A 23,417-nucleotide genomic window follows, 5' to 3' on the forward strand; every position below is an offset into this window, starting at 1 on the left:
CATTCTTTTTCTAATAACCTTTTGTGTTTAACTTTTTATCTGCACCTTATACTGTATTCTTTGTGTGTGTGTGTGTGTGTGTGTGTGTGTGTGTATATATATATATATATATATATATATATATATATATATATATATATATATATATATATATATATATATACACACACACACACACACACACACACACACACACACACACACACACACACTGAACAAAATTATAAGCGCAACACTTTTGCACAATATTGTTTACAAATCTGTCTAAATCTGTGTTAGTGAGCACTTCTCCTTTGCCGAGGAAATACATCCACCTCACAGGTGTGGCATATCAAGATGCTGATTATTGCACGGGTGTGCCTTCGGCTCGCCACAATAAACATTTGAGTGAAATAGGGCTTTTGTGTACAATTAAAAAGTCTTAGATCCTAGAGTTCAGCTCATGAAACATGAGGCAAAAACAAAAGTGTTGTGTTTATAATTTTGTTCAGTATATTCATATACATTGCTATTTGCACTTCTGTATTTGTACTCGGCACAATGACAAAGTTTAATCTAATCTAATCTTCACACATTTTTTGGGCACAAAATTAGCAACCATTTCATTCTATTATTATATTTCATTTATGTTTTGTGGATTAACACAAATAGATTTATTTTTATATAAATTATACATTTATTAGTTATTATATATTAACATCATTTAAAAAACATTTTTTTCCAAATAATGAGGCATTTAAACTTTGGAGTTGGGAACTTTACACATGGGCATGTGGGTGTTACTATGTTCAGTTTTAATATTCAGTCTGTTTAGCATCCCACAGATAAAAGGCTGGCATGAAACTGTGATGGTGCTTGGACAAAAATTGGGTCATGACATTAACAGATTTGCAACACGTTTTGTGAGAAACAGAATACTGACCCATTTTTTCGCTAGTCTGTACCCAACAAGAAAAGGTGAATGTTTGCTGAACTGTTAATTTACAATTCATCCACTCCATTATCTTTCTGATCTGTAGGTCATCATGCTTGTGCAGAAGATAAAGGTTTTGCTGGGATTTGTCACAGTTGGACTGTTAGTCACTGTTCTTTTTTATCACTGGAGCCCAAGTGCTTCAACTGTTATATACAGTCAGAAAAGATTGGATTCCTCTATTGAGAAGCTTCATGAACGTAATAAACAGTTGAAAAAGGATTTCCCTATTCCCTTCCACCTCAAAGACAATACAGAACGGTGAGTAAATGAATGCAGAATCCAGCATTTATTTTTTCTATCAAATATTAACATTGTAGGGTGGAACTCCATAAGGAAAGGTGGAATTTATGGTTGTCTATCAATCATAAATCTTTAGAGCCTATATAACATGTTAGGTCCCTAAGTATTTTGACAGCCACAGGATTCTCCTACTTTTTGTCCCTCTACATAATCACATAATCCTCCTTGTACTAATCGCCTACACCTTTCCCCCTACTACTAATCACCTACACCTCTCCCCCTTCTACTAATCACCTACACCTCTCCCCCTTCTACTAATCACCTACACCTGTTTCCCTCCTACTAATCACCTACACCTGCCCCCTCCTACTAATCACCTACACCTGTCCCCCTCCTACTAATCACCTACACCTGTCCCCCTCCTACTAATCACCTACACCTGTCCCCCTCCTACTAATCACCTACACCTGTCGCCCTCCTACTAATCACCTACACCTGCCCCCTCCTACTAATCACTTACACCTGTCCCCCTTCTACTAATCACCTACACCTGTTTCCCTTCTACTAATCACCTACACCTGCCCCCTCCTACTAATCACCTACACCTGTCCCCCTCTTACTAATCACCTACACCTGTCCCCCTCCTACTAATCACCTACACCTGTCCCCCTCCTACTAATCACCTACACCTGCCCCCTCCTACTAATCACCTACACCTGTCCCCCTCCTACTAATCACCTACACCTGTCCTCCATTTACCGGTGTCCCCTTTATAAGGTCCCTGTTCCTCTTCACTCACTGTCCAATCTACCAGTTACGACCATAGAGCACACGGACTTCCTACCTCTCTTGTTCCCTGTGCTTCCATGCTCCTGGCTACGTTCTCTTTAAGCACTCAGTTAAGTGTACAATTTGCTCCAGTCACTTTTCAATCTCTTCTGTGTGTATGTTTAAACTGAATAAAGACATTCCGTTTTACTCCCGGTTTCTGATGCCTGGTCTATTCATGACAAATTTTATGTGTCTGACCAAAAACAAATTACATACATTGTTCTTTTTCTTTTACATAGTTCCTGTTTGATTGGAAGTTTTTGGGCAAACTAAGCTAATCCGTGCATCCATGCATTAGCCTGGAACCCATGGACATTCCCAACTGCTGGGTTTCTTTAAAGGTCTTCTAATAGTATAATGTGATTATTCATTCTAATATTAATAATTCTAGATATTATGTTTTATTCTAACACCTGGCCCATACTCCGTTATACCAGACTGACCAGAGGTTTTTCTTACCTGAATTTGAACCACTTCTTTGTTTGATATTTCAATAAATCTTCCTTCGTTATTCTACTGTTCTACACAAAAACCCATATAGTCTAACACTATATAAAGTCTTACATTACTTTTATGCCTGGTCTTCCTTATAAGTTCATATAAGCTCAGCTTTGTTTCATAGACAGCTACTTTGTGTTTTTGTTTTGCTATTCTCTAGCAACTTTGTTGGCATCTGCCATTATTTCTTTTGATTTTGGCATGCTTTATTATGGGTGTATTTTGACAAGATGTTTGCTGATTGTGTATTTCCTCATAACAACCCTGCCTGTTTTTACCACAATTATTGTTTACAAATCTGATGCACTTGGATCAATACAACCTTGCCATAAATACTCAGTTACAATTACTTGTTATATTATGTTTTATAATCTTTTATTATCTATAAAAAATAAATAAAAAGCCTTATTTAATTACCTTGTTCAGAAAAGGGATGTGCACACAAACAAAGCAGTGTTGCTACAAATCGACCATCCTGAAATCGTATTTTCCTTTTGTCAAATTTGAAAATCCATTAACATAGAGCATTCTCAGAGGCTCACCTTGAACAATCAGGTTATGACATCTAACATTTTAGCTCATGTCAGTTTGAAAATTGGCTCAGGTATTAGCAAAATTACATTAGCAAAATAAAAATTTAACTACTGTATTTTAAAACATTTTATTTGAGCTAGAAATAAGGCAACTGGCTAGGTCGTCTCCTTGATATAAATCAGAAAGCAAAGATCTGCCATATGCTGATCTACAGTATGTATTTGCTGATGTCTGTCTAAACATCTGTTTTCCTATAATAATCTATCAGAACTAAAAAGATCACATCTACCTGTAAGTGTGCTTAGCAGACCTGCACAATGATGCTGCATTAGGAACATTGCAACCCCTTCACACATTTGATGTCATTGTTAATGATAAATGTCACATTAACACTTTATGTTGTGATTCAAGTCTTTAAATTGCATTTGTTGCTTTTTTTTTTTAATCCAAAACTATTTACAAATATATTTGATATTATATGATGCAGAAGAAATGGATGTGTTTGTGAAGAAGACGCAGGAAGGATTAATCTGCCCTTCAGTGACCTGTTTTTTCCTCGAGTGGGTGCTTCAGCTTTGCATTCTGCATTCAAAGAATCCGAGCTGGAGGAAATCAAAAAACGCAGACAACATGAATACAACAGCTTTTTGAGGAGGTGAGGGGGTTGTGTTTTTTTTTCTTCTATACCAAATCATTCATGCACATAGCATGTATAGGAGTTGTAGAGTCCTGTGAATTCACTTACATGGTATAATGTTGTAAAAGAATACTATATAATTTGAAAACTACATGTTTTCCTGAATAAAAAAAATAGCTTTCCTGTGCATGTGTCTCAAGCACATTTTAGTATTTTGAAATCAGGTTGTAAATAATTTGACAGTTTCTATGAAAGATTTAAAAATTATTAAAGTTTAAAAATAAAATCATATCACAACATATGGTTCATTCACAAACTGTTACCACAAAGTGTGAGGCACACAACTGTATAGGATGTATTTGGATGCTATAACATTAAATTGTATTATTTACTTTAATTAGGAGACACAAACCTGTATGACAATGCCCCAGTGTACAATTGCAGCTCCATGAAGATATGCTTTACATGGTTTGGAGTAGACGATTTTGAGTTGCCTGCTATAGAGCTCATCAGCTACGTCAGTGACTGACTTTAATAGTGCCTCTGTAACTGAACGGGCACAAATATCCACAAACACACTTAAGAATCCTGTACAATAAAGCCAACCATACCAACCTTATGGTCATACAGTGCATATAAAAACGCTACACAACCTTATGTAATTGCAGGTTTTAAAAACACAAAGACAGATTTAAGAGAGATGAGATGAGATGAGATGAGATGAGATGAGATGAGATGAGATGAGATGAAATGATGAGAATCAGTCCTCTGTAATCATCCATGTTCAGGCCGGTGACAGGTTGCTGAGCTAAACATAAAGTCTGCAGTGTAGACGGTAAAGAGGAATGGAGCCAGGACCGATCCGTGTGGGGCCCTGGTGTTGCAGACAACCATGTCGGACTCACAGTCAAGAGTCCTTTTGTGTCGGTTTGTGAGGTAATCCAGTATCCTGGATGGTGGATAGATGATGGTCCACCCCATCATGGTTCAAATAACAAATCTCATAAATGGCTTGTTGCATCTTTAATGTGATCTTCCAACAAACAAATATCCAGAGCAAAATATAAATATTGAATAATTGTGAACATTTTGAATTAAAAACGTACAATATGCTTAATGCATAAGTCTGCAGACCCCTTCATAATCTGGGGTGCAACTGTTCTCAGAGTTAACTAGTCACATTTAAAATCAGGCCTTTGGGTAAATGGCATCCACCTGCCAGCAATTAAAGTGATTCTAATTCACACCAGATAAAATTCAGCTGTTGCTGTAGTATTTGCTTGAATGTTTGGGGTTGCATTCTACTATGAGCCATGGGCCACAAAGAACTGAGAAATAAACTGTTGAAAAGTTCAGTAGAAAGCTATAAAATAATTTTGAAAGCACTTAATGTATGATGGAACCCTGTCAAAATCATCATCAATAAGTGGAGAAAATGTGGCACATAAAAACATTGCAAAGCTGCAGCTGACTCTCCAACATTGATGAGAAGGTGAGTAGAAAACTCATCAGGGAGGGTACTGGTTACTCCTTTTATGTGACTTCCATCTCCTGTAGTGTGGGCTGTGGGGTAGGCTGGCAAGATAGAAGCTGTTTCTTACAAAGATGTAAATGTGGTATGGTCTGACACCACCATGCTTTGGGGCTTCTCTTCAGCTGGGCCAGGGGCAGTGGTCAAAATAGATGGAAAAAATGTCAGAAGGCTAAAATGGAATTTCACATATCAACATGACAATGACCCAAAGTACACATAAAAATATAACATAACAATAACATGGTTTCAGAAATGGATAATCATAGTCATGGAATGGCTCAGCCAGAGTCCAGAACTCAATCAAATGAATAGATAAGAATTCAGTTGTAATCTTGTTGTAATGTGTTTTTATAAAGTGACCAGTGCTATAATAAATTTGATAGACATGCTTAACATTTTTGGTCATGCAGGTCAAAGACAGCATCAAACCTTCTAATCATTGCTGAGGCAAATGTTCCTCTTCAGTACCCCACCCAGGGTGTAGAGGTCCAGCCTACAAGGTCCACTTTAATTCCTGGTGAGAGCCACCAATATATACCTATCTATGAATAAATAGTTATTTGTGTATAAATGTGTACATAGAACAATGTTTACCTATGATTTTGTGCTATATTCAGAGAACCCAGTTTGCAGTTGTAATTTATGCTTCTTATTAAGGGAGACTGCTAAATTGCTAAAGTGTTGATACATCACAGGTTTATGTTAATGCACTCAAAACATAAGTGTTTCCATAATGACAGTTCATTTACAGGGATGTTTAGTGGATACACCACATAATGATGGATAATAAAAAAAATAAAAATAAAACATTTTATTATATTCATGGGTAAGCTTTCTGTAAGCAGTTTAAGCTTTCTGTAAACATGTTGCAAAGTTTGTTTTAGGGTAAGTTGTGAGGACAGAGGACAGAAAATTGACAAACTTATTTTAAGCTAAATTTAATTGACAAGCTGAATAAAAATTTATATATATATATATCAGCTTGTCAATTAAAATCTTTATTATTATTATTAACTAATAGTTGTAAGCTGTTGTAAGAGTACTAAACATTTTCCTAATGTACTAAACTAGTCCCAATGTGGTTTTTTTTATTTTCTTGTCCCCAGGGTTGCTTCTGAACCTTAAGTCAATGAAGGTTTATTCAGTAAGTTTTCCAATTCCTTTGCAGTTTTCCTTTACATTCCTTTGTATTTATTGAATTCATATATGCATATTTAGGCGACTGTAAAAGCAGCTACAGTTCTGTTGATTTCCCTATTGTTGTAGGTAAATCTGACTGCTAGCATGGGCACATTCAACGTTGCATCCTTGGTGGATGAGGTGAAAATAAGCGGAAAAGGAAAGATGCATATGAGCCTCTCCAGCCCGGTTCTAGCTGCGCTTAACAGACAGCTTCAGTTTGTCACTTATACAAATAACATTTTTCATCCCAATACTGCAGACATAGGTGAGCTACAAGACTTTTAAACAAACTGGTTTGGTTTATTAAATACTGTACCAGTGATATCATGCTGACTGAATCCAATTTAATCTTTCCACCCTTCTGTCATTTCACAAAAAAATAGTTTTATGTATTTTTTATGAGATTGAATAATACGTTTTCAAAAGTAAATTTGTGAAAAAATGTGTTGTCTTATAGTAATCCCATTTCTTTCGATATCCAATTGTTTTATTCTTATAATCCAGTGCAATTAAGAACTGGTAGATTTCAGGCAACCTTCACCATTAAAATCCGACATGAACTCACTCCTAAACTTTATGATCCTGGACCTACTGGACCTAAAGGAGGTAAGTCACACAGGTCCTGCTATAACATGTCATTTTTTACACAAACGTGAAGCAGATAAAAATGATTAATTTTTACATCTTTTCTATTCTTCTAGAATTCAACATAAGCCGGCTTGTCACTATTGCTACAAAAACGTTCCTGCGTTACGACAAGCTTCAAGTTTTGATTGACAGCATTCGACAGTTCTATCCAACGGTCACAATAATTATAGCTGATGACAGCGAACATCCCAAGCTTGTAACTGGTCCTTACATAGAACATTATATTATGCCTTTTAAAAAGGTAGTGTCATTGGTGTACTGTATAATATAAATAGTTACTTGATCTTTAATAGATTATTGCAAGAAAATTCATTTAAAGTTAATTGAATAGAAGAACCTTATAATTCATAAAAAATTTTTTAAACGAATCTTTTGAACAGGGTTGGTTTGCTGGGCGTAATCTCGCTGTGTCTCAGGTGACAACGAAGTATGTGCTGTGGGTGGATGATGACTTTATCTTCACCTCTAACACAAAGTTGGAGAAAATGGTGGCTGTATTAGAAAGCACCAGTTTAGACTTGGTAAGAGGAATGAGTTGATTGCTTTTTGATGTTTCTATGATATGATGTAGGTGGACAGTGCAGCTGTGGCTGCAGTGAAAGATGATGAATTGTGTTCATTGGTTTTCTTGCTTTAGTAATGGCATTCATTCTCACTGCATGAGATACCTTTCTGTTATGCAGCGCTCTGTTATACTGCATTTCTGTATAATATTAAAGGTATCTATATCTATAGCTTTATCTATATCTTTATCTATAGCCATGGCTTTATAATGATGTTATTAAAAGGTGGATTGACTCAGGTTGGACAACACTGAAGGACTGGGAGTGAAATGCATGGCTTGCAACTATTTTGTGGAGAAGTGAAATGTAGGCAAACAAAGAAAGACAGGAAAGCTTTGTTTAACATGGCTATATAAGTTCACTTTACTGGTTTTTATGCACTCATAAATAAAGAAGAACGACTGATTTCACAAAATGTAGTTGAGTAAAAAGTAAAATATTTGACTTGATGTAGTAACTTCAATTGTAGTGAAGTTGAAGTACAGATACGCGACGAAGCTACTTAAGTACATTAACCAATTACAATTACTTCATTACTGTCCACCACTGCATATATTAAATCATAAATGTAGTTGAGTAAAGGGTAAAAGTTACTCAGTAAAACTAGAAAGTAGCCAAAAAAATATAGTTGCAAAGTACATTTACTCAAATACTTTAAACTGGACACAGCACATCTGAGAGACATTTTATGAAATGAAGGAAATGGATTATTGGGAATAATTTAATACATATTCATAGAATAAATATATAAAAATGCAATTAGTGTGGGTTGGTTTTTTTTTTAATCAAATTTAGGCAGCAGAGAAGGCTTTGCTGGCCCTGATGGCTCACCACCACTATAAATTGGTGTAATTTAACCTGTTATCATGCTGCCTCATTTCCTGTGATTAAAACTCATTTCAGTGCTTTTTCTCTTCCGGATTTAGTTCAGCTGCATAAACTTACAGCTTGTTTCTTGCATTAACTTCAAACTATAAAGTGATGTTACATCATCAGTTACGTGCCTTTTGTCATGTAATGCGTCAAGGTGTTAATATACTGTATTTTTAAGACAATTTTGGCAAAAGAACATTTGCAGCTCCAACCAACAATTATGCCTAAAAGCCTTTTTTTATTTTTTATTTTTTTTACCTCAGTGTGACTCTTCTCAATGACTGTCAGTAGAAGACAGAGTATGAGTAGTACCCCTAATGTGAACAGCCAAAGAAGAAGTGTGACTCAATATTTCTTGCACTCTGTGTGATTTATTTTTTTTCTTTGTGTTTTCATGCAGGTAGGAGGGGCAGTAAGGGAGGTAACAGGATACACAGCCACCTACCGCCATATTATTTCAACAGCAAAAGGAGGAGAAGATGGAGACTGTTTACACATCAGAAAGGGCTTCCATCATGCTCTCGAAGGTTTTCCTAATTGTGTGGTGGCAGATGCCGTCATTAACTTCTTCATGGCACGTACTGAAAAGGTGCGACAAGTGGGTTTTGACCCTCGCCTGGCACGCGTCGCACACCTAGGTAAGCATTTTCATGTTACATGTTCATGTCGAAGATTTTTCTTCTGAATAAATGTGATGCATAATCCAGTCAGTTTAGTGACCTTTATGTTTGTAAATGTCTCCTCCCACTCCAGAATTTTTCGTTGATGGCCTCGGTGTTCTCCATGTGGGCTCCTGTGATGACGTTATAATCAACCATGCATCAAAGATCAAAGGGATGTTGCCATGGGGACAATCAGAAACTGACAAGACCTATTCTAAATTTCGTAACACTAACAGCTGGAGCAATCAAACTGCTCTCTTTTACTTCAAGAACCACTTTAAATGCTTAACCAGTAACAGTTAAAAGTGAGCTACAAAACTGACTTTGTACTGCTTTTTCTCATGCAGGACAGTTTTACAGAGCTGTCAATGAACCATATGAAAAAAAAAAAAACATGACTCCTAAACTTCTAAATCCTTAACATAGCCATGGCCAATTTCCACTCATCAGACATCTCTTCTCTATATCTAATCACACATCAGCTACCAAACAAATGCTTTTTTCTGAGGCACCCATGAGTGGTTAGAATTATTGTGAAGGCCAGGGAAGTGGGTATATCACACTTCCCTATCTGAGAGCATACACAGTTTGGCTTTCTTGGGCTCCCAGTCCGGAAATATTTTACTATCAGGATCTAAACTATCCACTATTTTGTAACTTCACCACTAAGCTGGCTTAGTTTTATTTTGTTATCTTTGTGTTATTTCAAAACTAAAGACTAAAGCATGGCACTGTAATTTTGTAACACCATGATCTTTTTTTTTTATTTACTTATTTATGGTACTTTTCTTATATGTATGGATATTTTCATAATACAATATGTGAGAATGTGTGAGTTGCAGGAAGTTGCATATATATATAGTTCTGTTACACATGGCCTAAACATAAATTGTGTTTTTGGGTCAGACTTATGAAGTATTTGTTGTAAAGTTAAAAGTACTGCCTTGGGTGAAAAGGTTGCTCCTGGGATCATTTGCAAATGCAATGGTTTTATATATAGAATAATGAAAATTTCAGAGAAACATTTGACTGCTTAAATTCAGGGGTTTTTTTATAGCACTTTTAGCAATAGACATTGTTCCAAAGACATTGTACACTGTACAGTGTGATTAGGGTAACAAAGACGAGGGATCTCTGGTATAAAAGATGACCCACCACACCACTGTCCAATTATTTTTTGGCAGGTCAGGAAATGGTTCCTAAATTTTGTAATGCAAAATGTTTGTAGTTTCATTCCATTTATTGTTTCATTTATTTGGCTTAAGAAACTTTTGGGTTTTCCTTGGATCACGGACCTTCGATTTCTTTTCTATGAAATAAAGAGGAAGCAGGCAACATCTAGGTTTTAAAGTTCTTATCAGTAAAATTATTTATTAATTTAATTATTTGACCTGTTAAATTGGAAGGATCACTTAATTATATTTAAAGAATGACTGTAACTCTTAAATCGACTAATGCAAAATCTTTTTTTAATTGTTTAAAATCTGTTTTAGTTTCATACAGCAAAATGCATTCAACATCAAACAGGAAAAGCATTCTTTTTGAGACTCTATATTCACTTTAACAAGGTCAAGGTGCTGTTAAGTGATGAATAAATAGTGATCCTGAATAATGGGTTAGTAATGATGGTAATGAGACACTAGAGGGCAGTGTATCATTTTCGTGTGTGAAGTGCAACATGTGGCATTTTAATTGAACACAAGGAGGGTGCTGCATTTTCCTTTATCATGAGTAAACCTATTTAGATAACTGCAAGAAAGAATTTGCTTTGCTAAAAGTATATAAATACATAAATATTAAGCAAAAAATTGTGGGACAAACGTGGCATAGCCAAGTAAAACCTTTATAACTGTAAGCTGTAACACACACAAAGACAATGAGACGTGCATCACTTTCATTCAAATTTCATAGAAAAGTTTTTATATAAAAATGTTGTGCTTTTTTATTACAAATGGGGAAAAAAATTAAACCATTTAAAACTTGGTTTTGTTGAAAACACTTAGTTAGTCCATGTTTTATCAGTGTTGGCTTATATTTGTATTATATAGTGAAAGGTGATTTTTATTATTATTATTATTATTATTATTATTATTATTATTATTAAAATACATTATGGGCATTCAGTGCATCCTCCTTAAGGAGAAATTATACAATTATATAGTTAATTAAAAATCATACTAGAAAAAGGGAAATAAATAAATACTTGTAATGAATGGTCACAAGTTTGCAGCATACAAATATACTAAAGTAGCATAATTAAAGGAGAAGTAATTACTGATTCATTCATCTTATACAGAAGAAGGCACAGACTGGACAAGAGAGAGAAGAATATGTTTGTGTGTGTGTGTGTGTGTGTGTGTGTGTGTGTGTGCATAGTCTATGTGCACCTAAACCCTTAGAACATTTTTATATGTACAGTAATTGTGCTTTCATATGACTCAGGAGTAGTGTAAGCTTGGCCCACTCTGCAAAAACTGAATAAACGATCACATGTGACTCTTCAACAAATATGCAAAGGTAGAGAAATCCTCTACAAAAGATTTTTGGAGCGGCCGTGTCCATGCCCAGTGTTCTCATAAAACTACACAAGCTTTTTTTTAATGATGCTGTTGGATATTCACACCCAAATCATTGTGTTTTCGGAACCTGGCTTCTCCTGTAAAACAGAAATTAAAACCAGTCACTATAATGTCAATATATAGTACAGAGTTCTGGTGAGAGGAAAAAACCTACAAATCAAGTCACTATACCCTTTGCTGCTGGATGTAGACGACGGCATCATGGACTGTGATGAAGATGTGTTGTGGGTTTATGTAGTTCATCAATCCACTTGCTGTAAGAATCTCCAATACACTCTCTACAAAATATTACCAAAATATCGGTTCAAAAGTAGCTTCGTTCCAAGATTCAGGCTACAGGCTTAGACTGTTAAGTGTTTGACAAAGCCAACATTCTGTTTTGTTGTTTGAGTTTATTATTATTAGTAGTAGTAGTATTACTACTCCACCGTTTCTAAATGTTACTCTTTAAACAGCTTACAAGTTACAAGCACCAAAAAAAAATCCCAAACGTTCCTAGTGACGTCCATCAAGAGAATGTTTAGAGCCTGGCTTGGAATGTTCATGATTCCAACTCCAACTTACACACACCTTCATGCTCCTGGCCTTAAAACCCCTATTTACTCCCACTCACTCTTTTACTGAACCTGTAGCACACACTTTGACTTCATCCATCTCTCTAGAAATGGCACACGCTTTCTCTATGCATTTCTCTATCAATCTACCAGTAGCTCTCTCTCTCTCTCCCGTTCTCCATATATCTTCCTATATATCTCACCTATATCTCTCACTCTCTCACTTCATCTGGTTTTCCACTTGTATCACTTTTTTCTATGAGTCTTTCTTTCTTTCTTTTTCTTTCTTTCTTTCTTTCTTTCTTTCTTTCTTTCTTTCTTTCTTTCTTTCTTTCTTTCTTTCTTTCTTTCTTTCTTTCTTTCTTTCTCTTTCTCTCCCTCTTTCTCAAACTTTAGAATCACTTTGTTAAGCCAGCTCCAGAGTTTGCCATGATGAACTGTACTTATCTAGTTTAATGTATTCAACTATATTCAGACTGATTTTCTACAACAGGAGCTCAGACAGTGTGTTCACGGAAATATTTATTTTTCATAGAATTTGTACTGAAAATGATATGACAGTGTATGGTATCACAATTTGAATTTTAATTCATTAAAGATTTTACTTTTGACAAACTGCTGTGGTATAAACTGAGTTAATACTACAATATTATTACAAAGACATTACAAAACCCCAGGATGTTGATTATTTTGTTTATCACAACATACCCTGAAACAGATACTATACCTACAGAACACGCTTACATAAAACTTACCATTACAGTTGGCCAAGAATATCCGTACTCCCATCTTCTGACAATCAATACACATCTATAACAAACAATATTATCAATATATAATCAGCAATATTATTATGTTATTATTATATATCATTAGTGATATATACTCCATTTATTTTAGATATACTGAATAATATAAAGAAGTCACACAGTATACCTGTATAAAGAGCTTGGCTCCTGCAATATCCATGAAGATAACACTGCTGCAATCGATTAATACCATCTGGACTTCATTCTCTGCTGTTTCTGCAGTAATTCCAATCCAACATACAGAATTTGTATATGCATATAAAGTGTGCACCAAGCCTTGCAGTTTTTTTGATAAAAAAATAATTACCTGATTTGAAGAATTCATTCTCGGAGGAAAATGAAGCGTTTGCTAGTCTCTGGTCCTAAAAAACCAAAAGACCACCATGAATCTAAATGCACTGTAAGCATTTGTGTGACTGGTAGTTTAGCACCGATTGCTAACGGTCCGCTAACTGACCACAGTGTTGATGGATTCCTTTTCCCTCTTTTCCAGCACCTTCCTGGCCTTCTCACGGCTGCGGATACGCTCAGGTGTGAGGCCGAGCAGCTGGTTCACATCTGCCTTAAAGAAACTGCGATTGCCATAGTAGATGGGCCCATTGTAGGTCAGAATTTTCAATCCAGGGACTTCATAGCACTTTGTTTTTTGACAAGGAAAAAGTAGATTAGTGGCGAAGTGTTCACACACAAATTGATTACTTAAAAAATGAAAAAACATCCCATTGAATACATTGATGTCTGTTTGTGTAAAATAAATACTGATAATATGAAAAAGTGCATGTTGATATAATATTTCACAATATTACACTGTCTAATACCTAGTCCTGTCCAATCCATTTAGTCATCTAATTAGTCAAAGACTTGATTCGTTTTCACAAGGTACAAGCAAGCAACAACTTTCTACAAGCAAGGTAAAATATTTTATATGAATGTCCTAATCTGTTATTGTTTTACAAACACATTTAATTAACAAGGACTTGTATGGCAGACACTCCACATAATCCAATATTTCTTTGTTTCTTTTGTCTTATTACCTTTAAAATAGTCTGAGGCTGATAATGGAATGACTGTTTATAGCTACTATAAGATGCTCAAATAAATTAATAAAACCTGGCATTGCAAGTACTGTCTACAAGAAGATTATGATGCATCTGGATATTTTTGGAACATTATTGTGTGATGACTGATTGTGAAGTCGTGGAGTTCGCAGACAAAAATGTGATTTGCTGTCAGTTTTATGACTAAATTACCTTATTGTGCTTGTTGATAGGCCGGTAGATCTCTGTATTGGAGGCTCTTCCTAACACTGTGCAGTTAGCTCTGGAGAAACAGAGTATATTAAGAAATCATGTGCATATTCAAATGTTTTTGCATCTACTTCTCTTTATGCGAAAATAATTGTTATATCCTTCCGGAAAGAGATGTGCTTTGCAATGCATAATAATATGGCAATTTCCCAGGCTGCTCCTAAGCTATGGCAGGCATTAGTCGCAAATGTAGTTAACATAATTATTATATCTGATAAATGCACAAATATATTAAAAAAAAGCTCCTTTTTACATTGCCAATATTACTGCATGTGCTTAATATTGCTCTTCACTGGGACTGCTCTAGTTGGAGAGCTTATGTGATCATCCCCTGATGCCAAGAAGGACTCAACAACTTCTAAAGTAGCTTTTAGAGTAAGTGTGTCTATTTTACTATAGTATTTTTACTTCTTGTATGTTTTAGTTTACATATTTAATAATGCTTTTGTAGATATAATTTCAAATCATGGAACACTCCAGGAACGTTATGAAAGTTTCAGGAAATAGCAAAATATTGCTATGATTCGAGAAAGTCAAACTTAATTGTGAAGGGTACTGATCAAAATGCTCCTTTCGAATGATTAACACATTTTTTACAAATTGATTACAAATTGAATTGATTGTACTCACCTCTGTGTGCGACAAATGACGGTCATCATAGAGAAAACCACTCCAATGGCCAGACCCAAATCCACATTTAGCACAACTACTGAAAGCCAGGTTACCAGCCACACCATCTGAACACACATTTTGCGGTATTTCATATATATATATATATATAGATATACTGTTGATGCATGTTTACATTGCATATCTAGTGGTGCTGCAACCCTTACAAAGTCGAGCTTGCTGGCCCTCCATAGATCTGGCAGGTCCTGAAACTGCAAGAACATTTGCCGCAAACTGGTCACATTTATACATGCCAGGACAGCCTGGAAAAAGAGACAAAAGAAAACTTATATAAAGATTATTATATTAAAATAAAATAAACACCTGTTCGCACTGGTATGCTATTGAGGCATATTTCTCTTTTATGAATAGGTGCACATGGAAATGTAAAATTATTTTATTTTCCTTTACTTTCTAATATGCTTAAAATCTGTTTTATTCTCTTCCTGCTGGTTCGTGATTATTTGTGAGTATATTTTGTGCCAGGTCGTTCTGACCTGTTCTGTTCTGTGTCGCTATAAGATAAGTGGATGGAATGTACGTAAGGAGATAGATAAGTGGTACACGATGTCATGCGAAGACTCTTTTATCATACAATGAGCTAAGCCTTTTAATCTGTTATCACCTAAATGATGAGGTATACGGAGTGTCCCGAAAGTGTGCAAACAAAGTGAAAATACACATTTTTTCAAGTTTTAAAGACTGATATGCCGATGTAACATCCTATCCTAAGGTCCTATGATGTAACATTTTTAACCTGAAGGGCACACTAAATTGTTTGATGAGGATACAATTGATTTTAACAATATTTGATGGCTTTCTAAGTCATCTGTAAATGCCTGTGTTACATGATGCACTCTCCACTGTCATCAAAACACAGGATATCCTTTGGAAAAACAGAGCTCCATTCATCCAGTACAGCTCAAATCAGCCAAATCAGTGCTAAGGTGCATTGCTTGTGGTGGCACCTTATGGATACATATCTTTACTTTAATTCGTAACTGCTGCCTTAGTGCTCACAACAACATTCACAATTTGCACAGGCTTTTTTGTGGCATCAAGCCACCACTTACTTTAGGTAAGAAGTAGAACAGAGGGCCAATGAGAAGCAGCACAATCAGGACCACCAGACTTGTGAACAAACCTGAGAGCTTGTAAATGAAACAAACTTACAGATTAGTGACAATCTTTATGTGCAGAAATGAATACACACAAGCAGTATGATGTCTGTAGTGTGAAAGATATTACTGGTTACCTGTGTGTATCCACCAGCACTTTCCAAAATGTTAGTAGTGGCCAGTGTAGCTGAACTGGGAAAGCAATTAAACAGGGAAGATACTGTATTGGAAATGCCATGTGCAAACAGCTCCTGTAAAACAAAGAAAGGCAAAAAATGAGGCCAAAAACGAGCCATATTATTATATTGCATAGTGCATGCGCTCAATAATCAAAAAGTCAGAACCACTTATTATTTCAGTAATAAGATTATTCAATATTTTGAAGGATCAGTAAATGGTTCTTTTTTTTTGGACTATTTTTTTTATTATTATTACATTAACAATCCAAAAATGTTTTGCTTTGATCTCACTAAATAATAAACAGTTTAAAAGCCCAGAATCTGACACAAACCTGGGTTTAAGGGGTTAAAGACAGTCATTCAAATACTGTTTTATACTAAATATACTACTTTATATGTAATATTATGTATTCAGTATATTATTTCAGGAGAACAGCTTTACCTGATTAGGTTGAATAGAATAGCCATGTTTATCAGCATATATCATTGCTAGTGACACAGACACAGCATAGCCTACAAATGTGATAGCAACTGTGTCACCAGCTATGGCTGGCACTGTGTGTAACGCAGGCAACCGAGGCTTTGGAAACCTTCAATACACAACCAGAGAAAAGGAATTTGTAAGCTTTAGTACTCATTTTAAAACAATGTGATCAGTTTCATACAATTAATATTCAGATATCATAAACAAAATCAGGGCTATACCCTGCTGGAATGTAACCGACTATCTGGACATCATATGTGGAATCCAGAGAGGAGGCATAAGCAACTCCAGTAGCAATGATCACCTGTGGAGAAATGAAATAAAGCACTGAACAATACAAAGAATAATCAAAAAACATTAACATATACATAAAGACATATAAAGGTCTGATCGCATACAGTGAGAATTTCCACAGGAATGGGAGTGCACAGACGCTGACGAAATCGCGTGTTCACTTCCTTAATGGGAACAAGTACAACTAAGCAGAGCAGCGAGATCAGAAGCTCGGTGAGGTTGGTATGGGGCAAGTTCTCCATCACCGAGGCCAGAGTCTGTGGGATAGAGTCAACATGTCGTACATCATTAGTGTTTACTTCAGTCCAAATTAACAGTGTAAACATATTTTGTTGACTTAACTGGAACATTTTCACTCAATTCTAAATGATTTCTTATTTCTTTGATTAAAAAAAAAACAAAAAACAGGGAGCTGCTATAAATAGGCTAGCAGGGCCTAATCACACAATGATCAAAGTAACGACAGAAAAGGAAAAATAGAAGAACAGAAATTCAGATAAAACAAAGCATGAACCCAGGACCAGAACTGACCCAAATTATTCTTATTATACTACCCATGAAATCACATGATAAAGTGTATTGTTTAGTCAAATGGTTTCATCATTGATATCAAATTCCCCAATTGCTGATACAATTATAATAAGCATTCTAATATGCCTCAATGCCTCTAACAAACCTTGAAGAGGGAAAAGGTGCCAGTGTGGCGAGGAAGCCGCAATCCCAGCATGTTCTGCAGCTGAGAGACTGTCACGTGAAATGCAGCTGCACTGGTGAAAGCCTTAACAATGGGCTCGGATAGGTATGTGGAGAGGAAACCCAACTGCAGACCAAACATACAAAGCTGAAACGAAATCATAGAAAAAGGTGATATGAGCATTCCATAACACAATCAAGCTCATCAAAAACGAACACAATACACAAGTGAAATCTGGTTTAACTTTTTTCCACATGTATGAAATATCAGATTTATCAGGTTTTTTTTTTTTTTTTTTTTTTACCATCATCACTCCTGACAGGAATGCTATAGCTGAAGCCACACCGATCCTCTGATCCTCAATCTCAGTGGCTTCTGGACCACTGCAGTTCAGATCTGCAGGAGTCGGCACCAACTGCTCCACCACTGTGCCAGTCATCAGACTTACTACTGCAAAAGTACCTTTAATGGTCCGTACACAGACAACAGTCAACTGAGGATATAGAGTGAGGAATACATACAGCACATATACCGGAGGAAAAAGTGAATATATTGTACACAATACATTTTATGTACCGATACAAATCTCACATTAGAATAACTAAAATGTCAGATCTATTATGATAAATGACAAGCATTTCACTTCAATACCTGATTTATATGTACAGTTCAGACTGTTCATTCATATCAGTAAGTACATATTAGTTTTAGTGTCTATGCCTGATTTGTGCATTTTATAGTGCAAACTGTTACCTCAATACAGGCAAACCATGTCATTGTTATGGTTAACATAGTCTAACTCTCTGCTTTGTTGTTTTTGTTTACCTGTAGAGACATGACGGCCCGTCCCGAACAGCATGTACAGGATTACAGGGAAAAACGAGGTGTACAGCCCGTAGATCGGAGCCACTGACGTCAACAATGCAAAAGCCATTCCTGTTGCATGAAACCTCTGGAGTGAGTAATATTCATCTCGCATTTACAGTAGAATAATGCTTCTGCTTTGTGCAAACATTAGGTTTTTTCCACATACATCAAACAACTTGTCAGACTTACAGGTAGTTTCAGTCTATAAAAAAATCACATAATATAGGACAAAAGATAATATTAAGAGCTCCATGGAATGCTACTGGAAATCTTTTCTGCCAACTTTAATTAGACTTTACAATAACTCTGTGTCAGGACAAGACTGCGTGACTGCTTCTCTAACATCATTATGATTAGGGACATATATATATTCTGTTCTATTCTGTATTTATTACCATAATGTAAATCTGTTAAGAACTCATCAATGCACCTTAATCTATAGTCTCTTGGGTTGTCCACCTGATGGCACTGATATGATCATCTACACAATTCTCTCTTTTTTATTTATAATGCCAATTGCCAGTGCGACTAATGCACAGATACATACATTCCCACATGTATGTACAATCATCATGTACATAGAAACAGTATTATATTATTTTGCATAGATTTACATTGTTAATGCACTTTAATGTGCAGTTTTCAGATTGAAAACAATGTATCATAGGCTTTTTTTAAATATAATAATAATTTTACCATTTTTCTCATTGAGATCTTTTAAGTCTATCTATCTATCTATCTATCTATCTATCTATCTATCTATCTATCTATCTATCTATCTAGTGAAATGAATGGGGTAATTATTTATTTTTTTTGTCACAGTAATAGAAATCAGAATATTATTATAGGTTTTGATGTTGTTAACTGGTTTCACTGGTCTGTTGAATTCAGTTGAACTTTGTTAACTCAAAAACAAGTGCATCTATTTGGAATAATAATGCCAATGTCTCCTTAAACTGTTCTGATGGTGCAACGTTTGGTGACAAAACACATGCACAATAAATTGCTAGAACATTACTGTACATCTTGAAATAATGACCTTCATGTCTGCTTAGCTGGAAAAGACTAGGTTCAAGAAAATACCTCTGTTCTGTAGGGACTTGAATTTACTGTTAATTCCCATAGTAAAGACAAATGTAAATGCATGGCAAATTATTCGAAGTGAGCTGAGGGATTTATTTCATGTATAAGGATTAATGGAATATTATTATTCAGTGTTATAACTTGATGAGCACCTGGGTACCACGTGACTACTTGACGTCTCTTCTTTCTGCCCCACTTTAACACCTGAAGTGGCTTAAGAGTGGCGTTACTGCTTCACTAGTATGGAAAATCTTAATTAGAAATACATTTACATTATTTTCAAAAAAAAAATAAAAATAACATGGACAAATTTTGTGCCAACATTTAACCGTCTAATCACCTTTGACTCGTGCTGTTAAATGCCTACAGGTGTTATGCATCAGTTATATAGAAATAGACCCATCTTCTGTTCTGCTGTAAGAGGTAACTCTACCTTGGGGAATGTGTAAGATCCCGACCGTCAGCCCCGCTACTGTGTCTCCTAAAATCCATTTCCTGAGTCTGTATTTCGGCAGCCAGCTGAAAATCGGAATCCGCTGCTTGAGTAGGTGAAGACATTGGAGCTGAGAGCAGCGGCTGCGCGCGCACAGTCTCTCCCGGAGGCGCTCGCGCGGTTTGGCCTCTGTACCGTAAGTCTGTCTGAAACGGTCCTCTGTGTAAATGTTCCTGTACACTGCTACAGACGCGCTCATCCTCTCCGTCCTCTCAGTCTGCTCCTTTCAGTTTATTCTTCTCAGTCTGTTCCTTTCAGTGCTCCTCTCAGTGTTCTCTCTGTGTTCTCCTTAGTGCTCTTCTCTTAATCTGCTCTTCTTAGTGCTCTTCTCTTAATCTGCTCTTCTCAGTGCTCTTCTCTTAATCTGCTCTTCACAGTGCTCATCTCTTAATCTGCTCTTCACAGTGCTCCTCTCTTAATCTGCTCTTCACAGTGCTCCTCTCTTAATCTGCTCCTCTCAGTGCTCTTCTCTTAATCTGCTCTTCACAGTGCTCCTCTTTTAATCTGCTCTTAGCAGTGCTCCTCTCTTAATCTGCTCCTCTCAGTGCTCCTCTCTTAATCTGCTCCTCTTAGTGCTCCTCTCTTAATCTGATCCCTTATAATCTGCTCCTCTCAGTGCTCTTCTCTTAATCTGCTCCTCTCAGTGCTCTTCTCTTAATCTGCTCCTCTCAGTGCTTTTGTCAGTGCTCTTCTCTCAATCTGCTCCTCTAATTGCTCTTCTCTCAGTGTGTCAACTTTCCACAAGTTCCCAAAACACTGTTCTACTTTCAGTGTTCTCTTAATGCTCTCCTCTCAGTGTTCTTGTATTAGTGCTCCAATCTCAGTCTGCTCCTCTCAGTGCTCTTCTCTTAATCTGCTCCTCTCATTGCCCTCCTCTTAGTGTGTCAGCTTTCCACCTTTTCCAAAACCCCTGCAATGCTACTCTGGAGCCTTCAAAATGCTTTACCTGTCCAGGAGCATTCCTTATATACACTTATTACAAGTTTGACAGCAGGGACCATTGTGTTTTTCCTGTCAAGTGCTTTGAGCCAATTGACAGCCTCAAAGCGGAAGGGTATTTTTTTTTTCTTTTTCTTTTTTTCTTTTTTTTTTTTTTTTTGCTCAGTAGAATCTCTTTGCCTTTTTTATTTGTTGGATTCACATAAAGGTGTACTTGTCCAACTTGGGTGATGATGAAGCCTCTGGGTCCTACTGCAACACAATTTACAAGGAAATTTGTGAGACATGTCTCCTCATCTTAAACAGTGAAGAACAATATAATATAATATAATAATATAATATAATATAATATAATATACTGTAATATAATATACTGTAATATAATATACTGTAATATAATATACTGTAATACAACAATACTGTACACTATAACATTGCAATATAATATTAATGAATACAATATAAAATAATATAATTTAATAAAAAGCCCTTAACACTAACTACACTACACTAATTACACTACTCTACTAATATTAAATTCAAATAACTCGGAGTCACTCTGGAAAAGACTGTCTATGAAGTATTTTACAGATATTAATAATATTGTAACTACCTACACACATCCTTGTAATCTTCACAGACTTTAACTCTTGAGTGCCATGTTCTTGTTGCTTGTGTGACATACAGGAAAAGAAGTGTACAATGTGTACCTGTGTTTGAGGCCCACACTGGGATCAAAGTGCTATTGTTTACAGAATAAAGGTGTAACTTCAAACCATGTGCATTTAGCAGCTATTAGAGTCACTCATTTCCTGAGGGGGATAGATTTCTCTCTGTTTGCGTACTATGCCGCTCTGAATCAAAGCAGGGTTTAAAGATGTAATCATCTAGACTGTTCTTGCCTCACCGATCAAACTGCAATTTGACTCTGATCAGTTTGAATTGTCCGAGTTTTTCTTTCACATTTAACATCACAGAGAAGGCTATGCAAAAAGTTGCACAAGAAATGGCACTTTTCTCATTTTGAATGTCTCTAGTGGAAACTTTAATTTAAATCACAGAACAAAAATATACACCTTGACCTTGACTGAAGTTCACTACAAACCTTAATTGTTTTTTAATAAGTCCTGAAGTGTTTTATTCTTTTTGAACCACAGCAATGTGCCAGTGATTATTTCTTTTAATTATTGAATATTATGCTATACCTTTTATATAATGTTTTTTTTATATTGAAGTTTAAAAGCTTCAGCTTTTCATTTAACTGCAGGAAGAAATCTTATTGAGTTCTGAAACTGGTTACTAATTCCATAAATGTTAATTAAATGTTTAGTGGTCAGAGCACAGCCATGTTATAGGGCCCTTGAATCGCAGAGGGTTAAGGGCCTTGCTCAAGGGGCCCAAGAGTGGCAGGTTGGTAATGCCAAGGTTTGAATCCCCTACCACTAAGCTACCACCTCCCAAACTGGTGTCAAAAGTGGGATATGAACCCACACATGGAGAGCAGAACACTGAGCTTTCTGGAAGGTGTGGGACCTTGAGTCTGGAGCCTTAGACTCCTTGGCCATTTTCAAGTCAAGTCAAGTCAAGGGGACATTTATAGGACATTATTGTTCCACCTATTGTACAAAAATGGCATGAGACTGGAATTTCTGTTGACATTATTTTCAAAGGAAATGAAGGAAACTGCAACATGAACTTCGGGGTGAACGTGATGAAGCTCACTAGACTCCATCTCAGCCAACAAATCCAGCTGCCTGTATAATCTACATTTGAACAATGTCAGCAATGTGTGCTGGAGATCACAATCTCACACATACACCAACCTGGTATGAAACAAAGAGTGAATGCATAACATATTTTGGTGAAAGCCCAATGTTATGTTTCATGAACAAACTCCTCCCATTTATTGTGCTTTGTGCAGAAGACCATGCTTTCAGGCTGGAAAATACATGGCTGGCAGCTCATTGACAATCTATCAGAGCAACCTGAAAGGGCTGTCAGATGTAAAATATTTTTTTACTATAGCTGCAATATGAGTTTCCGATAATTATATAACATACTATAACAGTATGCATGTATTATAGTTTATCTAAAAAGTATGAAAATAATAAGAATTTTACTTTCTTTAACAATACACAAATGTTCCTCTGTAACTTGAAAACATTTGAAA

At 36.0% G+C, this 23,417-nt stretch overlaps 2 protein-coding genes across 3 annotated transcripts in view; one reads left to right on the forward strand and one right to left on the reverse strand.

The window, feature by feature from the left end:
• b4galnt1a (beta-1,4-N-acetyl-galactosaminyl transferase 1a) overlaps nt 1-11,257 on the forward strand; it is a 29,331-nt gene extending 18,074 nt beyond the window's left edge. The window contains exons 13-22 of the mRNA XM_083521160.1: nt 1,020-1,234; nt 3,567-3,734; nt 5,661-5,767; nt 6,357-6,394; nt 6,517-6,697; nt 6,937-7,038; nt 7,134-7,321; nt 7,461-7,601; nt 8,917-9,154; nt 9,270-11,257. Coding sequence (XP_083377286.1) covers nt 1,020-1,234; nt 3,567-3,734; nt 5,661-5,767; nt 6,357-6,394; nt 6,517-6,697; nt 6,937-7,038; nt 7,134-7,321; nt 7,461-7,601; nt 8,917-9,154; nt 9,270-9,481 — 1,590 coding nt within the window. The 3' untranslated portion in view covers nt 9,482-11,257. The remainder of the gene's footprint in view (nt 1-1,019; nt 1,235-3,566; nt 3,735-5,660; nt 5,768-6,356; nt 6,395-6,516; nt 6,698-6,936; nt 7,039-7,133; nt 7,322-7,460; nt 7,602-8,916; nt 9,155-9,269) is intronic.
• A 12-nt stretch (nt 11,258-11,269) lies between these two features.
• Nucleotides 11,270-21,500, reverse strand: slc26a10 (solute carrier family 26 member 10). Of its 2 annotated transcripts, XR_014538135.1 has the most exons (19): nt 20,249-21,482; nt 18,691-18,801; nt 18,170-18,327; nt 17,848-18,012; nt 17,276-17,428; nt 17,099-17,181; nt 16,836-16,983; nt 16,352-16,465; nt 16,170-16,247; nt 15,264-15,359; nt 15,058-15,164; nt 14,371-14,440; nt 13,578-13,757; nt 13,428-13,482; nt 13,248-13,336; nt 13,067-13,121; nt 11,929-12,035; nt 11,617-11,834; nt 11,270-11,572 (listed from the first exon to the last, which is right to left on the reverse strand). XR_014538135.1 is itself a non-coding variant. In XM_083570598.1 (18 exons), exons 1-18 carry the CDS (start codon nt 20,505-20,507, stop codon nt 11,796-11,798), a joined length of 2,067 nt encoding a protein of 688 aa, XP_083426724.1. In that variant the 5' UTR covers nt 20,508-21,500; the 3' UTR covers nt 11,270-11,795. The 2 variants fall into 2 exon arrangements, 1 of the variants encoding a protein (XP_083426724.1); XM_083570598.1 differs by having other exon boundaries at nt 11,270-11,834; nt 20,249-21,500.
• Between the last annotated feature and the right edge of the window lie 1,917 nt (nt 21,501-23,417).

The sequence above is a fragment of the Silurus aristotelis genome (assembly GCF_946808225.1).
Source record: "Silurus aristotelis genome assembly, chromosome: 19".
NCBI lineage: Eukaryota > Metazoa > Chordata > Actinopteri > Siluriformes > Siluridae > Silurus > Silurus aristotelis.

Coding starts and splice junctions, on each gene's coding strand:
- slc26a10 (XM_083570598.1), bottom strand. CDS start 20,507: ATGAGCGCGTCTGTAGCAGTGTACAGGAACATTTACACAGAGGACCGT. Junction 14,441..15,057: donor GTCATTTGTCGCACACAGAG/GTGAGTACAATC, acceptor CTGTTTCTCCAG/AGCTAACTGCACAGTGTTAG. Junction 11,835..11,928: donor TCTACATCCAGCAGCAAAGG/GTATAGTGACTT, acceptor TCTGTTTTACAG/GAGAAGCCAGGTTCCGAAAA.